This window comes from Bufo bufo, chromosome 3 (genome assembly GCF_905171765.1).
Source record: "Bufo bufo chromosome 3, aBufBuf1.1, whole genome shotgun sequence".
NCBI lineage: Eukaryota > Metazoa > Chordata > Amphibia > Anura > Bufonidae > Bufo > Bufo bufo.
In genome coordinates, this window is record NC_053391.1 from 47,342,194 (window position 1) to 47,360,703 (window position 18,510).

The window sequence follows — 18,510 nt, forward strand, 5'->3', positions numbered from 1 at the left end:
GTATGCAAAATAATTCCCGTATCAAACCAATCCAGCTTTACAGCCCATATTACAGTAGAAGCTGCGGTTGCTATTAGGTACATGGATGTCTTTTGGCACACAGCCTGAGACACTGCTCTGACCACATTTCCCCTCAGATCACTGTACAGGAGGATCATCAATATCATGAAACCAGACAACCCCTTTAATACTGCTAAACACAAACAATTTGGCTTAAAGTGGTTGCATAAGTTTAGTATGGCATCCAGTAATGTTGCTTGAGTAGGCTAGAAACCAGTCTGTCATGTATGCTCATGTACATTGAAGGCCATTCAAAAGCCAGGTCTCAGCCACATACCACATATGCTCTGACAGATGGCTTCAGTTTTTTTTGAGCTTAGGCTAAATGCACACGATCAGAATTGCGTGCGGATTTTCAGCGCAGATTTGCGCGTGGAAAATCCGCACCATAGGTCATGTACATTGTATCCTATGAGAATTTTAAATTCTCAATGCACACGATGCAGATTTCTTCCGCACGGATTTTGACCTGCGGTGCGGTTTTTAAAATCCGCAGCATGGCAATTTTTTTTTTTTTTCCTGACCGGAATTTCTTCATACACTTAGTAAAATCCGCACCAATTCATGTGGATTGACCGCACAGATTTGCCTGCGAACACCTGCAGATTTCAGTGCCGATTCTCCGCACATGAATCCTGAACGTGTGCATGTACCCTTTATGCTTCACAAATCAGATAAGGACATATACAAAGCAATCACCTGTCAGATGTCTGTATTCCCTACATTTGAGATTAATCTGAAGAAAGGCCATGTACGCCTTTGTATAACTCATTAAATTGCATAAATATTGGGCAAAAACAAAATCTAACTGGTGTTAAAATGTTTGCTTTGCTTGGCGTTTGCAGCCAGCATGTATATACAATTTCTACATAGCAGTTGCAGAACGCCTTCCTGTGATAAATTTGTCAGACTAGCAGTCTGATGGTTTGGTCTCTAGCTGCTCGGGATCCTCTACCGAGTGATCTTCTAATCTTATTTATGAAAAAAATAAAATAAAAGCTGAGTTTTCAACTTGTCATAAATCACCTTAAAATATCAAAAAAAAGAGGGTATGCTGTAAATTCTGTGTACCACCTTCAGCCACCTGGTATCCTGGAAGCCAACATACCCGACAGCACAGTTCCTGGCTATGTTCCTTTCCCTGCACCTCTCCTTCTCTCAGTAATAGAACGTATTCGCCCATCTGTGTGCAGGATGTATTTATTATATGCCCATATTACTTGGATGTGTCATAGCCAAACCATGGCTTTAAAAGGGGTTGTCTTTTTAAAAAAAATATTAATGACCTATCCTCAGGATACGTCATCAATATCAGATCGGTGAGGTGCTGACTCGTACGAGCACAGCCTTATCTTCACTGTTTACATGCTCGCAGGTGTAATTACAGCTCCGCTGTCCTTTTCATTTTGAGTAGGAAAGAGCTGACCCACTGAAGTGAATGGTTACAGTGGAGCTGTAATTACACCTGGTCGCCACTGCAATGTCAATGTTAAGCAAGTAAACAGTGAAGAGAAGGCAGTGCAGCTGATCGTCTGGGGTGCTGGAGTCGGCTCCCTGCTGGTATGCATGTGGAGTGGGGTTATCACTTGCTCCTCAGAACCAGTGTCCATCAGAATAAGAGGGAAGAGATCCTGTGTAAGCTGTAGAAAGTAAAATTAGTACAGAATAACACTGTGCTGATACACGAGAGCTAGTGAAGACAGCAGCATCCTAGACGCAGATCTCAAATCCAGTATGTATTACTGGAAGGGGAATGTTCACATGACATAAGTGACATGAAAAGCACAGTAACCACTAACATACGTAAAAATATTTCACAGATATCCATACCATATTTCAGTCAAGACAGTCCCACTAATCGAGGGTAGTCCCTGCTCACTTATTACTGTTATCACTGAAAACCCTTACTGACATTTTCCCTTCAAGACGACACATAATTTTCCCCTGTAATATCTGACCCTGTCAACAGGGTAGCGCAAAAGTAACCTAAAAGACAAGTAAAACAAATGCAAACAAAGAAGCAAGTATGTGCAGTAAATAAGCCACATCTTTTGTGTATAGTACCTGCCAAATAATTATAAGGACCTAGAATTAGAGCATTAGTCAGACAAAAGGACATTTCAATCCTTACCTGGTGGCATCTGCATTGGATTAAATCCTGGCCTCATAAATGGTGGTGGGGGGACACCTGGAGCAAACCCAGGGGGAGGTATGTTTATAGGCCCTGGGAATCCTGGAACATGCATTCCTTGAGGCAAAGGCATTCCTTGTAATGGTGGCAATGATGGTGGAATAGGTAACCCTTGCAGGGGAGGAACCCCTTGGGGTGGAGGCAAACCTTGTGGAGGTGGTAAACCTTGAATAGAAGGTAAAGTCACACTAGGTTGAAGACCTTGAACTGTAGGTAATGCTGAAAGGGGTGGGACAGATGGCAATGGCTGAGGACCTGGCTGATGATACAAGATTGAAAATAAAGATGCATAAGTACAACAAATAGAAACATTGGTGATTATATTAGCAGTGCAGCAAAAATATATAAGAACATGCAAGCCATTAACCAATCAGTAAAAGTTAGTCATTATAGGAAGTTAAAATACAGATGTCCCATTTGCTAACCTCCACGGATATTTAGGCATTTTTCACACAAGCAATATGGAATGTGTCATTCAGCGAAACAGATAGTTTTGCATGCAAGTTGAATCCATTTTCTCTGTGACTGCATTGGGTGTGTCCATTTTTCTTTCCAAATTCCATCTATCATCAGTTTTTCATGCAAGTGTAAGGCTACTTTCACACTTGCAGTAGCAGGTTCCGGCCTGCCGGATCCGTGCTAATGCTAGCCCACTATAATGGGGGCTGGCCAAAGGTCCGGCTGCAGCACGGCAAACAAGCCGAGAGGCGGCTGGACATAAACTGCAGCATGTCCTAGTAACCACTAGTGAAAAATGAACTGCACATACATGTGTTGGTCACTTTTGTTTTCACCAACACACTGACTTGAATGGACCAGTTGAACATGAAAAATGGATGACAGAATGTGCAGAGTTTTTTTCCTTAATGGACAAATGGTCAGTGAAAAACAATACTCATGTGCATATACCCACTGAACTGAATGGCTGAGTGCTCAGCCCAGATTGCTGTCCATTGTAAAAACAGACCACACCTGGATGGAAACATCAACTGTGTGAAATCAGCCTTAGACTATTTTCCCTACAGTAAACATGCCTACGCCTGTGTTACATTTACATACAACTGCTGCAATCAGATTCTTTCTAAAACACAACTTTCTTTGAAACACTTACCACTGCTGGCATTGGTTGCCGAATCGGGACAGACAGCAGAGAGATAGGTGGAGGTACAGATGGAATATTTTCAGCCTGTGCACTGTCAGTTGCCCCATTTTGAGATGTATCTTTACTCTCTGCCTTTTTAATAATGGGTTTCCAGTCTTAAGACCAAAAAAAGAAATAAAAATTAGCTAAAAATTTGAAATATAATCACATACATTTAGCGACAAATATGACAATTACCTGGACAAAGAGTATCATTGTCTAACATTCCTCCTTCACAAAGTGCCTCAAGATCCTCAGGTTTGACTTTACTCCATGGTATGTACGTGACCCCTATTTCAACATCCCAATACTGCTTAAACTCTGCTTTAATTCCTTTGTTCAATGCCCATGCAATCTAAAACACAAATTCAGCAAACCGTTAAGTTAAAACATGTATGCATGAATGTAACTAACAAATAATCATATCCACGAAGCAATAATCACATTTAAAGGCTCATGTACACAGCTGTAATTTCAGTCCGCATTAGATCTGCGTTTTTTGCGTATCTGATGCGGATTAGGGATCGACCGATATTGATTTTTTAGGGCTGATACCGATAATTTGTGAATTTTCAGGCCGATAGCCGATAATTTATACCGATATTCTGGGAATTTTCATTTTTGAGAAAAAAAAAATTTCCTACACAAATCTGCTGAAAATTAATGTTTATTGTTAACGTGTATTTTTATTTTTTTGTAAATCTTTTTCATTTATACTTAATATTTTTTTATTTTACTAACTATTAACCCCCTTAGGGACTAGAACCCTTGTCCTATTCACCCTGATAGATCTCTATCAGGGTGAATAGGAGATCACACTGTCCCTGCTGCTCTGTGCTCTGTGCACACAGCAGCAGGGAGCTGAACATGGCAGCCAGGGCTTCAATAGCGTCCTGGCTGCCATGGTAACCGATCGGAGCCCCAGGCTTACACAGCTGGGGCTCCGATCGGAGGAGCAGGGGAGAGGGGATCCTGTGGCCACTGCCACCAATGATTAATACTGGGTGGGGGGGCGCACTGCGCCACCAATGTTTTTACTATTGGGATGGGGGTGGGGGGCGCACTGCGCCACCAATGATTGATACTGGGGGGCTTGGGGGGGGGGTGCACTGCGCCACCAATGAAGATAAGTCTCTCATTCATATACAGGAGGCGGGAGCTGGCTGCAGAATCACATGGCCGGCTCCCGACCTATGAGCGTTAGCAGCGATCCGCGGCACCTAAGGGGTTAACTACCGCGGACCGCAGCTACTTGTCATAGAGGTCGGGAGCCGGCTATGTGATTCTGCAGCCAGCTCCCGCCTCCTGTATATAAATTAATGAAAGACTCATCTTCATTGGTGGCGCAGCGGCCACAGCCCCTCCCCTCCTCTTGTCTTCTCTCCTGTCATTGGCGGCAGCGGCAGCACAGGGGGAGGAGACACTGCTTCCTTCTCCCCTGTGCTGCCGAGGGAACACAGAGCGCTGAGAGCAGCGCGTTCTGTGTTCCCAATACGTTATCGGTATATCGGCAAAATAGATGCCGATAACGTTCAAAATCCTGAATATCGGCCGATAATTTCGGTAAAACCGATAATCAGTCGATCCCTAATGCGGATCTATTCATCTCAACGAGGCAGCAAAAGATGCAGACAGCATGTGTATTGTCTGCATCCATATGTCCATTCCACGGCACCGGGGGAAAAAAAAAATATAGAACTTGTCCGATTTGCGGTCAAGAATAGGACATTTCTGCAGGAATAATAAAAAAATAAAAATAAATAGCAGCATGCACTTGCCCAGGATACACGTTTTGCTGACTGCAAGACCCTTATGGCTGTGCGCATGAGCCGTTACTGCAGAACACTAACTACTGCAACACGTTCACAACTCAAAAATATTAAAGAGGTTCTGCAGTTTGTTTAAACTGATGATCTATCTTCTGGATAGATTATCAGCATCTGATCGGCGGGGGTCAGACACCCGGGACCCCAGCCGATCAGCTGTTTGAGAAGGCAGCGGCGCTCCAGGAGCGCCGCAGCCTTCTCACTGTTTACCGCCGGCCCAGTGACGTCACGACTAGTATCACTGGCCTGGGTGGGGCTAAGCTCCATTCAAGTGAACAGAGTTTAGCCGCGCCCAGGCCATTGATACTAGTCAAGACGTCACTGGGCCAGCGGTAAACAGTGAGAAGGCCACGGCGCTCCTGGAGCGCCGCTGCCTTCTCAAGCAGCTGTTTGGCGGGGGTCCCGGGTGTCGGACCCCCGCCGATCAGATGCTGATGATCTATCCAGAGGATAGATCATCAGTTTAAACAAGCTGCAGAACCCCTTTAAAGGGGTTGTCCCATCTTATTTCCATAGCAAGATGGGACAACCCCTTTAATTCCATGAATTATATTATTTTATTAGTTTATCACATAATAAACTTTATACCGTTTAAGACATTGAGTAGTGGGAATCCAGGCACGGAGTTCCACACAGATAGTAAAAACAGAGGGGCAAAACATATGCTAATGGCTGCAACCATGACCTTGTACGTGTTCTATACTTTCTCCAAATTTGCTACAATTTATATGCAGCTCTAAGGATAGTCAACACATTGAGAGGCAGAAACAGCGAACAAAGAGCAGCTGATCCTTTTTCCCATCTGGGTATCAGTGGGAGCGTTGGCACCCGACCCTGATATGCAGAAAAGGGGAACAATGTGTAGATGACCACTTTAACTGGAGACCTGTGGAAGTCTCAGTACCCAGACCACCGCAGTTTAAATTTCTTCAAACATTTAAGTATGAGAAAACATCTAAGTTTTATGAAATGACAGTGAATTATTTTATACATATCCATATTATTTGTGTGTATATAAAAACAGATAATTTTTTTCTTTGCACTGACATGAAAGTAGCCGCATACCTTAATCGCCTTTTGGTTAACTTTGAAACTTCCTCTGCTCAGTTTCTGTAAAGCACGATATGCATCCAACCTGTTTACCATAACAATGTAAGCGCAGCCTCGTGGTGGGATCATCTGCAGAGAAAATAAAAAAAATATAAATTCTGTTATTGCTGATAGTGTTCAAAACCCCACCTCAAGACTGGAATAGTCTTTCTGGGCATCAAGTAAAGCGAATTAGCTTCATGTATGGAAAAAGAAATAGAACATATCTGTGCTTACATTGATTGATTCAATAGGTCCGAATTCTTCCAAGAGGCTACCAACATCTTGCTGAGTAGTTCTTTTGTCCAGCTGTCCAACCCATAGTGTAGTACTACAAACTAAAGAGGGCAGAAAATGAGGGAAGAAAAGCACCGATACCTCAAACAACTAGGACAAGATATCCACAAATAGCTGCAGATAATTTAAACAGTAGTACTGACTGTACAGCAAGAAACTAACATTCCCTTAACCCCTTCTACCCCAGGCCAGTTTTCACCTTAAAGGGGTTCTTCAGTTGTTTTAAACAGATGCTCTATCCTCTGGATAGTAAAAGCCAAACAAGTGGAATGTTTATATCAAAAGGTATCATTTATTATAAAATATAAATAATGGAGAGCAACAGGATGTAATACAGTACACGGAGAAGCACAGGGTAAGTAGATTCAAAGGAACCGTTGAGGTGAAACGCGCGTCGAGGTCTCGCGCCCAGGGCCGGTCATTCATCTTGCCACCATGTCTTCAGGTACGTCCTGTACTTAGCGCGGTCCCATGCTACGTGCGGGGTACCCCTGTATGGATCCACGCTGGGTCCCTTGCACTTAGGCGCACGTTAGTTATGGTTTAATTTCAGCCTAGTGATTTTGTATTTATCATATTACTGTTTTTGGCTGATTGTGATATCTACATCATACCGCGTATGTTAGCTACGACTCTGGGGTTACTATATTTGGTCTGTGGTACTTGTGTACCATACCCTTATTGGGGAGACCATACATGTGATATTCATCTGGTTTCCCAGAGTCTTAGCTTTTGCTTTATTGGTCGTACCTATTTTGTGCTACGGTGGTTCCTTTGAATCTACTTACCCTGTGCTTCTCCGTGTACTGTATTACATCCTGTTGCTCTCCATTATTTATATTTTATAATAAATGATACCTTTTGATATAAACATTCCACTTGTTTGGCTTTTAGTTTACTCTGGATGTGGTACAAGTGGTCATTATAGCTGTCTAAGTTGACAGAGCTGCCTTTTTGTAGGTTAATACTATCCTCTGGATAGATCATGAGCATCTGATCGCCAGGGGTCCAGAGGATAGAGATCATCAGTTTAAAAAAACTGCAGAACCCCTTTAAAGGGAACCTGTCACCTGGAAAATACAATTTACACTAATCACAGTACCTTAAAGTATCTCTCATAGTGTGCCGAAAGATGTATTCATATCTTCTTTCTGCGTTGTGCGGTCTCATAAAATCGACTTATAAAACTGTTTGGCACCTTTTTGAAGTCGTGCTGAAGTCACGGGGGCAGCGGCCTCCTTGACTCAACCGTCGGATAAGACCGCCCCCATGCCGCTCCTCCGCATATTGATGGACATTTTTTCCTGTAGCGTGCCACAGCATGATCCCGGCTACGGCTCCCTCCCTCCCTGGCATCTTCTTGTTCACTGCGCCTGCGCCGTTCCTATACAGCGCGCGCTCATCGCTTCTCCCCTGCGGCGTGAGCGCGATCACTGTCTGCTTGCACTACAGCGCAAGCGCAGTGAACATGCAGATGCCAGGGAGGGAGGGAGCCGTAGCCGGGATCGCGCTGCGGCAGAACGCGCATGCGCGAGAAGAGCGCGGTCACGGCTACAGGGAAAAATGACCATCAATATGCGGAGGAGCGGCATAGGGGCGGGCTTATCCGACGGTTGAGTCAGAGGCCGCTGCCCCCGTGACTTCAGCACGACTTCAAAAAGGTGCCAAACACAGTTTTATAAGTCGATTATATGAGACAGCACAAGGCAGAAAGAAGATATGAATACATCTTTGGGCACACTATGAGAGATACTTTAAGGTACTGTGATTAGTGTAAATTGTCTTTTCCAGGTGACAGGTTCCCTTTAAAAGGACCAAGCCATTTTTGACAAATGCTTGCCGCGTGTAAGCGGTGACAGACAGAGCAGACTCCCTCTGTCTCCCCACAAATGCGATCACGGGGTGCCAATGTGTGAATAAACAGGCTGTTATTTATGCCGAAAAAGGAAAAGCCACAATATGTATATGTAAAAACTCAGTGGCTGTATTGCTTTTTATTCACATCTCCCACCCAGAAAGAGTTAATAAAAGCTAATCACAAAGTTGTGTACCCCAAAATGGCAGCATTAAAAACTAAAACTTGCCCCACAAAAATAAAATAAAAACAAGCTCTCATACAGCTACATAGATGGAAAAATAAAAATGTTATAGCTCTTGGAAGGTGACGATAAATAGGGGAAGAAAAACGCTTTGTCAGTAAGGCCCAAAACAGGCGGGTCACTAAGGGGTTAAAGGGATTTTACTACACAAATCAGAAACTCACCACTAACTGCCTCAGATTTAATAGAGGGAAGTCCCTTCATTCTACGCTCCCGTTCCTTTTCACGGTCACGCTTTTCTTGGGAACGCGATTTTGGGGAGTGGCGGCGTCTGTCACGAGATCGAGAACGCGAGCGTCTATGTCTAGAACGGCGTGAACGTGAACCGGACCTGGAACGCCTCCTTTTTGGTGATCTAGAGAGAGAGAGAGAGAAAAAAAAGATACATATGCTTATTACACTTTGGACACTACTCAACAATTCTATAGCACTGAAAGTCAACAAAAATTTACATGTACGGCGCTAGAGCAATGTGGGAACATGGAGCCCGCTTGCACGTGCAGAGGGCGTCATGGCCGGCAAGTCTCTGCTGTTTGAAACAGCAGAGACCTGCAGCTAATTACCATGACCGGCAATAATACCGATCGCGGTAATTAAAGGATTTAGATGTCGTGATCAAGTGAGATCACGGGATCTAAATGCACAAAAACCCAGAAGCTCTCGCTTCCGACCGACACCCCCTGCGGCCAATGAGGGCATCGTTAGTTGCGCTGAATTTGAGCCTCGCTAACGAGGCTGATAGTGTTCATGCTGCAATTCTTAGTTTGGCCACCAGATGGCAGGCCAGGATAAGAAATGAGAAGTTTTCAGTCCAAAGCCCATTTTAAAAATCCCTGATAGTACAAAATAAAAAATAAACAATTTATAGGCTCATATATAAGCTTCAAAATCATCACAAAAAACTTAAAAAAACAAATCTTAAAAAAAAATATATATATATAAAAAAAAAAGTTTAAACCACCCCGCTTTCCGTATAATTAAAAAATACATAATAAATTTAAACATCATGGGTATCACTGCGACCGAAAACGCCCATACTATTAAAAGTATATATATAAAAAAAAAAATTCCAATACGGCGAATGGCGTAACCGAAAAAAAGGGTTAAAAATTGGCGATTTGCCATTTTTTCATTTTTTTACACAAGTACCAAACCAGAGTTCGGGAAATGTTTTTTTACAGTACAAATTCATTTATGAAGTTATTACCCGTGAGACTTCGAGAAGCAATAACTTCGGCTTATCAGAGCCAATACATTCTAATACTTTATGGAGCTCCTGCTCCGTACAGTATTGGAACGAAGTTTTATGCGAATCGACTTAGTTTCATCCGAAGTAGATTCGCTCATCCATAATTATAGCGCTGATCTCGGTGGTTTTAGAGGCAGGTACTAGTGATACTTTACTGGAGTGATTGAAGGACCTAATAAATTCCCCCCCACCCCAACATGTATTAAATATATATTGTAAATTCTAATCAAGTATACCTTGATGCAGACTTCTGACGATCTGTCATATGTCGTTTGGATTCTTGGACACTTGGTTCTTCTACATCCATAGGAACATCCTAAGGAGAGTGGGAAAAAAAAAATCTTGAGAACTATTATCAGGTAGACTTAAGGCTCATGCACACGAACGTGTGGCGCGCATTGCGCACCGCAAATTGCTCCCAATGCACGGGCACCGACCGTTTAGTCTGCGTTGACAGACGCAGACCGATTCAACTTGAACCGCACCGCAAAAATAGAGCAGGTTCTTTTTTTTTCTGTGCGGAGGCACGGACCGAAATGCCACGGAAGCGCTCCGTAGTGCTTCCGTGGCCTTCCGCTCCATATCTTCCGGATTGTGGTCAAGTATTGCGGGCCACTCTATGGACAAGGCCAGCACATGTTTGTGTGCATGAGCTCTTAAATGCATATTCTCTCAGTTAAAAACCAAACTAAATTTTCTTTTAAATAGATCAGTTTAGGTGCCCTTACTATATGAAATTTGTACTCAAAACGCTCGAAAAGCTGAGCAGAGGAGATGAAAGCAAAAGTGTGTTCGCAGCAGCATCTCTGCACCATTGTTTTTTTAATCAAAATATTAGCATGTGACTGAAAGGTGGCCACCAACAGACCACATACATCTTCCCACAGCTAAATCAGAGACCAGCAGAGTGAACACTGGCTTCTGCATGCAGAGACCAAAGTCTGGGAATGAGATCGGTAATGAGATGCTGGTGTACCAAAACAAAAACTGGAAAAGACTTTAGTAGTTGCCATATTTTTCAGACTAAGACTCAATTTAGTCAGTGGAGACCTGTTTTTTTTAATATTGTCATGTGAATGTAGCCTTAGGGCCAGCACCATTAGGTTTTTGGAGAATAAGGCCCGTCGGCAGAACTAGAAAATAAATATTTTCCACTTAAATTTTAGTAGTTTAATGAAGTGGAGGGGTCAATGGCACTAAATTTAATAGTGCCCCAATGCATTCTCAGTGGAGGCGGATCCACTGAGAATGCATCCGCCTGCCAGTGCTCAGCCTCCGCTCCGCTCAGTGAGCGGACACCTGAACGCTGCTTGCAGCATTCGGGTGTCCGCCTGGCCGTGCGGAGGCGAGCGGATCCGTCCAGACTTACAATGTAAGTCAATGGGGACGGATCCGCTTGAAGATGACACCATATGGCTCAATCTTCAAGCGGATCCGTTCCCCATTGACTTACAATGTAAAGTCTGAACGGATCCGCTCAGGCTACTTTCAGACTTAGAAAATTTTCTACGTTTTAATGCAGACGGATCCGTTCTGAACGGATGCGAACGTCTGCATTATCGGAGCGGATCCGTCTGATGAAACATCAGACGGATCCGCTCCGAACGCTAGTGTGAAAGTAGCCTTAGCATGTTTTTTCTTGCTATAAAAGTGTCTTGTAGCCCAAAAAAACAAGGTATTTAACATAATTGCATTGAAACAATACTAGTGATTAAATGTACCGGTTGAGACTCTTTCGCCATCTGTTCATCATTCTGTTGTGCTGAAAAAGAAGCTGGGAGAAATGGCTGAGGTGATGCCTGGGAAACTACAGGTGGAACCATGGTAGGGTAAGTCTGAGGTGGAAACATTCCAAATCCAAGCATTTGTCCAGTTGGTGGGACGGGATTCTAAAAGCAAAATAAAATAAGCCAAGCTAAAGTGAAAGACAAAATCAGCCCCATAGTTAAAGGACAGTTAATAGGTTTATATAAACATACTTGACTAAGTAGAGGCTCCTGGGGCATACCAATCATCCGTGGCTGAACTGCTTGAAACTGATCCATGTTTGGCATTTGCAAAAATGGAGGGGGCTGCATAGCCTCTCCAGGGAACTGGCTGCAATGCAATAAAAAAAAAAACATAAAAAAAAAAAAAAACACTGCAATTTATACCTTCACTACAGCTTATGCTTATAGTACAAAAGTCCCAGGATAATACGGGCAAGTAACCACATTATTCAGGAGCGCATGACCTGAAGACAATTCAGTTTCTAAAGCCAAGAACTACACTTTACACTGACAATTGTTTCCCTTCAGTCATTCAGTAGATATAGGTCATATTTCATAAATGTACTCACAAAGGTGGCTGAGGAGGTGAAGCAGAGGGGCTTGAAGCCTCCTTCTTTGTCTCATCAGCTGCTTCAGGCTCATCATCGTAATCAAATCTGTCAAGTAACTACAAAGGAAACTTATGAATATACGGATTGCAGCAGAATGTCAGTTCTGGTGTAAAGATACTTCAAAGAAGAGTCACCTTGTCAAAAGCAGTTTTCCTCTCAGACTGATGTGACATTGGATTCATTTGAGGAGCAGTAGTTGGTACCTGAGCATAAACATTTTCATCTACAACTGGAGACTGTGGTTTTGGGGGCTGCTGGAAAGTCTGTAGAATCTGCTGAAGCTATGGAGAGATGCAAGTCAGTAAAAATTTGAACACAGTGAAAAAATGTCTAAAATGGCATAACCAATTAAAGGGGTATTCCCACCACATACAATGGGGGAATATCACTGGGACCCGCACCTACAAGGAGAACGGAGCAGGGAGAGCTGTGGCTTGAGCACCCCAGGTTTCCCGGGGTCCATCCACCACCAAGCACTGCTCCCATACAAGTGAATTAGAGTGCACGCGCAGCCCCTGCTCCCATTCATTTCTCTGGGGCAGACGGAAATAACCAAGCCAGCGCTCAGCTATTTTCAGCGGCCCCATTGAAATGAATGGAGGGCAGCTGCGCATGCGCAGTGTGCCCTCCATTCATTTCCCTGCTCTGTTCTCGTATGTGCGGGTCCCAGAGGTGGGACCTGCACCCATCTTACAATGGGGGAATATCCTATTGATATGCCCCCATTGTATGTGATGGTACCACCCCTTAAGGGTACATGCACACGTTAAGGATTCATGCGCGGATAATCCGCACTGAAATCCGCAGGCAAATCTGTGCAGTCAATCCGTATCAATTGGTACGGATTTGCGTGCGGATTTTACTAAGTGAATGAAGAAAATCCGGTCAGGAAAAATAAAATAAAGGTCAAAATCTGCGTGTAAAAAATGTGCATCGTGTGCATTGCGAATTTCTAATTCTCATAGAATACAAATGTACATGACCTACGGTGCGGATTTTCCGCACGCAACCCTGATCGTGTGCATATAGCCTTAAATGGAGTAAATGTATAACTAAGCTCAGACTAACAGCCTTAGGGCTTTTTCACATGCTGAATTTTGTGTGCAGATTTCCCACCGTGTGGAATCAGTCTCCCAGTATTGTAATGGGAATCTGCCCCACAATTTATTTCGCTGCAGATTACCCAATCATGTTTCCCAGTGACATGGTACAATCTTGGTGTGATTTTAGCGCAGAAACTGCACTGGTGTCTACATGCAGATTAGCACCAATTGATGAGCCCATGAATTTATGCACACAGGTCTTGCCCATCAATGCTCGTATCGTGGACAGCAAACAGCGGGTCCGCAATATACGGTGCTGGCCGCTTGTGCACCGCATCACGGATGCGGACCCATTTACTTGAATGGGTCCGCAATCCGGAAGGTGCAGTGCCGAACGGAGGCACGGAACCCCACAGAAGCACTACAGAATGCTTCCGTGGGGTTCCTCTCCATGCCTCCAAACAGCAAAAAAAAATAGAACATTCTATTTTTTTGCAGTGCGGACGGATCACGGACTTATTCAAGTTGAATTGAGTCTGGATCAGTCTGCAGAATCTGCCTGGATGCTGCCTGTGCATTGGAGACCGCAAATTGCGGTCCCCAGTGCACAGAACGGCAAAGTAATGGCTGTGTGCATGAGGCGTAAATCTGAGGGTGGATACACTGCAAAACAGTGGCAGAAAATGCACAAGTGGCAGAAAATACAAGTCAGATTTTATAAAACATATGTTACTATATGAAATTTCGCTTAACCCTTAAGATACCAGAGATTTCTCAGTTTTACACGTTTTGTTCCCACAGCGTTCTGTTTGCAGCAAAACTGACCCTCGCCCTTCATTCTCTGGGTTAGTACAATTACAACGATACCACATATGTATAGGATATTTATGTAAATAGTGTAAAAAAAAAAAAATATATATATATATATATATATATATATATATATATATATATATATATATATATATATATATATATATATATATATATCGAGAAAGTTTTTTTCAATTTTCTTTTTTTATATCACCATATTCTGACCCCCATAAGCCCCATGAGCAGGTGCCATGTTTGCCCATCGTTCCAGTGCCATACATGTACGGTGCTGGTAGCGAAGTGGTTAAAGGGTTTTTCAAGATAAAAATAAAATAAAAATGATCATATGAGTGTGGGACAATAGCCCTGCGGGCGGCCCGACGTGCACAGCATCATTGTAATCTATGATGCAGTGTACTCCTGTGTGCACAATCAATGCAGCTCCGGGACATATGGCCCACTCAGACTGTATGTCTCGGAGGGCATACAGTCGTGTGCATGAGCCCTTAACCTGTAGTGATGACATGTCCATCATTCATATAACATCATCCATGCAGGACCAGAGCAGCAATGCATTTAAAATGTGATTACGTTTTTTAGATTCTTATTTCAGGCAGTTGAGCCAATTTAAACAAAAGGATCTTGGAAACCTTTTGCCAGCTAGATAATAAGTTATGTGGCCTAGTATCATCCTGCTAATAAAAGGAGAAAAAAAGGTCATCATACAAAAGAGCTGTGGAGGAGAGGGTTACCTGTTGCCCTTGGCTACTTTGAAACAACTGAGCTACAGCAGCAAATGCATCTGGATTGGGTAACTGAGGAACAGACACAGCAGGTACAGAGCTAGGGGCCTCTTCTGGAGGATCTGAAGGCAATGTTGGAGGAGGGGGAGAAGCGCCTGCAAAAAATGATAAACCTTTGTTTAATCTGCATCATACAGCATTGGGTGATTTAAAAGTGTGTTCCAGAGGTAAATAAAAACTCAACAAAACCATCAATACTTGCCCATTTTCTTCCAGGTTTCTGCCTGCGCTGTGCTCCCCGCAGTTTATTTCCTGGCTGTACTATTGATGTTCCATACACAAAGGTCACTGCAGTCCCCAATTACTAGCCTCAGCAGTATGTCCTGTATGCTGCTGAGGCCAGTGATTGGCTGCTGTGGAAACCATTTTTTTTACGGATGCCTTTCTGAGAAACGGATGTTAAAAACGTTCCTGTTCAATTGTACTGAGGCTGTCAGTCCGTGAAAACTGACAAAATAGTACACGTTTTATTTATTTTTTTACGTCTGTTCAGGGGACATAAAAAAATAGTGTGTAAATAACCCAATAGACTACAATTGTTTAACGCCTTAAGGACACAGCCTTATTTCACCTTAAGGACCAGGCCATTTTTTGCAAATCTGACCAATGTCACTTTAAGTGGTGATAACTTTAAAACGCTTTGACTTATCCAGGCCATTCTGAGACTGTTATTTCGTCACATATTGTACTTCATAACACTGGTAAAATAAAGTAAAAAAAAAATCATTTTTATTTATAAAAATAATTTTTTTAAAAATTGCAAATTTCCAAGTTTAAAATTCTCTACTTCTATAATACATAGTAATACCTCCAAAAAGTTATTACTTTACATTCCCCATATGTCTACTTCATGTTTGGATCATTTTGGGAATGACATTTTATTTTTTGGAGATGTTACAAGGCTTAGAAGTTTAGAAGCAAATCTTGAAATTTTTCATAAATTTTCAAAAGCTCAATTTTTAGGGACCAGTTCAGGTCTGAAGTCACTTTGCGAGGCTAACATAATAGAAACCACCCAAAAATGACCCCATTCTAGAAACTACACCCCTCAAGGTATTCAAAACTGATTTTACAAACTTTGTTAACCCTTTAGGTGTTCCACAAGGATTAATGGAAAATAGATACAATTTCAAAATTTCACTTTTTTAAAAAAAAAATTCAGTTACAAAGCAAGGGTTAACAGCCAAACCAAACTCAAAATTTATGGCTCTGATTCTGTACTTTACAGAAACACCCCATATGTGGTCTTAAACTACTGTACGGTCACACGGCAGGGCGCAGAAGGAAAGGAATGCCATACGGTTTTTGAAAGGCAGATTTTGCTGGACTGTTTTTTTTGACACCATGTCCCATTTGAAGCCCCCCTGATGCAACCCTAGAGTAGAAACTCCATAAAAGTGACCCCATCTAAGAAACTACACCCCTCAACGTATTCAAAACTGATTTTTCAAATGTCGTTAACCCTTTAGGTGTTCCACAAGAGTTAGTCAAATGTAGAAGTAATTTCAGAATTTCAATTTTTTGGCAAATTTTCCATTATAATCCATTTTTTTCCAGTAACAAAGCAAGGGTTAACAGCCAAAACAAAACTCAATATTTATGGCCCTGATTCTGTAGTTTACAGAAACACCCCATATGTTGTCGTAAACCGCTGTACGGGCACACGGCAGGGCGCAGAAGGAAAGGAATGCCATACGGTTTTTGGAAGGCAGGTTTTGCTGGACTGTTTTTTTTGACACCATGTCCCAATTGAAGCCCCCCTGTAGCACCTCTAGAGTAGAAACTCCAAAAAAGTGACCCCATTTTAGAAACTACGGGATAGGGTGGAAGCTTTGTTGGTACTAGTTTAGGGTACATATGATTTTTGGTTGCTCTATATTACACTTTTTGTGAGGCACGATAACAAGAAATAGCTGTTTTGGCACCGTTTTTATTTTTTATTTACAACATTCATCTGACAGGTTAGATCATGTGGTATTTTTATAGACCAGGTTGTCATGGACGCGGCGATACCTAATATGTATACTTTTTTTATTTATGTACGTTTTACACAACGATTTCATTTTTGAAGCAAAAAAAAAAAATCATGTTTTAATGTTTCCATAGTCTGAGCGCCATAGTTTTTTCAGTTTTTGGGCAATTACCTTGGGTAGGGTATGATTTTTGCGGGATGAGATGGTTTTATTGGCACTATTTTGGGGTGCGTGTGGCTTTTTGATCGCTTGCTATTACACATTTTGTGATGTAAGGTGACAAAAAATGGTTTATTGCGCACAGTTTTTATTTAAAAAAGTTTACGGTGTTAATCTGAGGGGTTAGGTCATGTGATATATTTATAGAGCCGGTCGATACGGACGCGGCGATACCTAATATGTATACATTTTTTTTATTTATGTAAGTTTTACACAACAGCTTTTTTAAAACAAAAAAAAATGGTGTTTTAGTGTCTCCATATTCTGAGCCATAGTTTTTTTTATTTTTCGGGCGATTGTCTCAGGTAGGGGCTCATTTTTTGCGGTATGAGGTGACGGTTAGATTGGTACTATTTTAGTGGGCAAACGCTTTTTTGATCGCTTGCTGTTGTACTTTTTGTGATGTAAGGTGACAAAAAAAATGGTTTATTTAGCACAGTTTTATTTTATATTTTTTACTGTGTTCATCTGAGGGGTTAGGTCATGTGATATGTTTATAGAGCCGGTCGATACGGACGCGGCGATACCTAATATGTATACTTTATTTGCTAGTTTATTAGAGCTAGTCATGTATACCTGAGTTAGTCGGTCAATTATTGCTAGATCTGTAATTACCTTATAATAACAGCTTTCATTAATGTCTCCTGTCCCTTTCCACTGCTCCCTTAAAAGACCGTTGCTATGGCTCATCTGTCTCCGGCTAAAAAGACAGACGGGCGGTCCTTCACACTGCACGCCTGCATTAGGCTTCAGAGTGAGGAGGCGTGTCTCTCAGTAATCCAATCTGATTGGCTGGCAGGAAGCTGCTGGCTACAGCAAGTTTGTATGTGAACTGAGGGAATGCAGTTTTGGCCTCAGAGAACTGGCAGAGGAGCCATCTTGAGAAGATCCTCACAATGTAGGATTTAAAACAGCCGTAACTAAGGGGAAAACTCAAGGAAAACAGCGGTAAGGGAAGAAACTAAAGATTGCTTTATGCATAATGCTGCTGCAGCAGTAACATATGCTAAAATTCATTTTTTGATGAAAATATGACAGTTACCCTTTAACATCCTTTCATTTTCTCAATAATTGCCCATCCACCTGAGCAACCACCACCCACATTTCTGGCAGTGAAAGGGTTAAACTAAACATAGTACTTATTAAATACAAACAATAAAAGTCACTTCAGTTCCATATTTCTGCCTGCACACGAGAAGGGCACACGGTTTTACGGTGAACTGCCTGTATTGGACAGGTAGAGCACATGGTTTCAATGCTGCGGTCGTGTACGTGCAGTCTAAGGGTACTTTCACACTTGCGTTAAACATTTCCGGTATTGAGTTCC

General features: G+C 42.4%; 1 protein-coding gene across 2 annotated transcripts in view; it reads right to left on the reverse strand.

Annotated features, from left to right (window-relative positions):
- Positions 1–18,510, reverse strand: part of SCAF4 (SR-related CTD associated factor 4) — a 110,993-nt gene that overhangs the window by 51,431 nt on the left and 41,052 nt on the right. For both annotated transcript variants that reach the window (XM_040423188.1, XM_040423187.1), the window contains exons 6-17: positions 14,941–15,086; positions 12,467–12,613; positions 12,291–12,388; positions 11,932–12,049; positions 11,674–11,841; positions 10,189–10,268; positions 8,868–9,058; positions 6,545–6,645; positions 6,284–6,397; positions 3,591–3,747; positions 3,363–3,508; positions 2,192–2,510 (exon numbers count right to left, since the gene is read on the reverse strand). In XM_040423188.1, the coding sequence (XP_040279122.1) occupies positions 2,192–2,510; positions 3,363–3,508; positions 3,591–3,747; positions 6,284–6,397; positions 6,545–6,645; positions 8,868–9,058; positions 10,189–10,268; positions 11,674–11,841; positions 11,932–12,049; positions 12,291–12,388; positions 12,467–12,613; positions 14,941–15,086 (1,785 nt within the window). The remainder of the gene's footprint in view (positions 1–2,191; positions 2,511–3,362; positions 3,509–3,590; positions 3,748–6,283; positions 6,398–6,544; positions 6,646–8,867; positions 9,059–10,188; positions 10,269–11,673; positions 11,842–11,931; positions 12,050–12,290; positions 12,389–12,466; positions 12,614–14,940; positions 15,087–18,510) is intronic.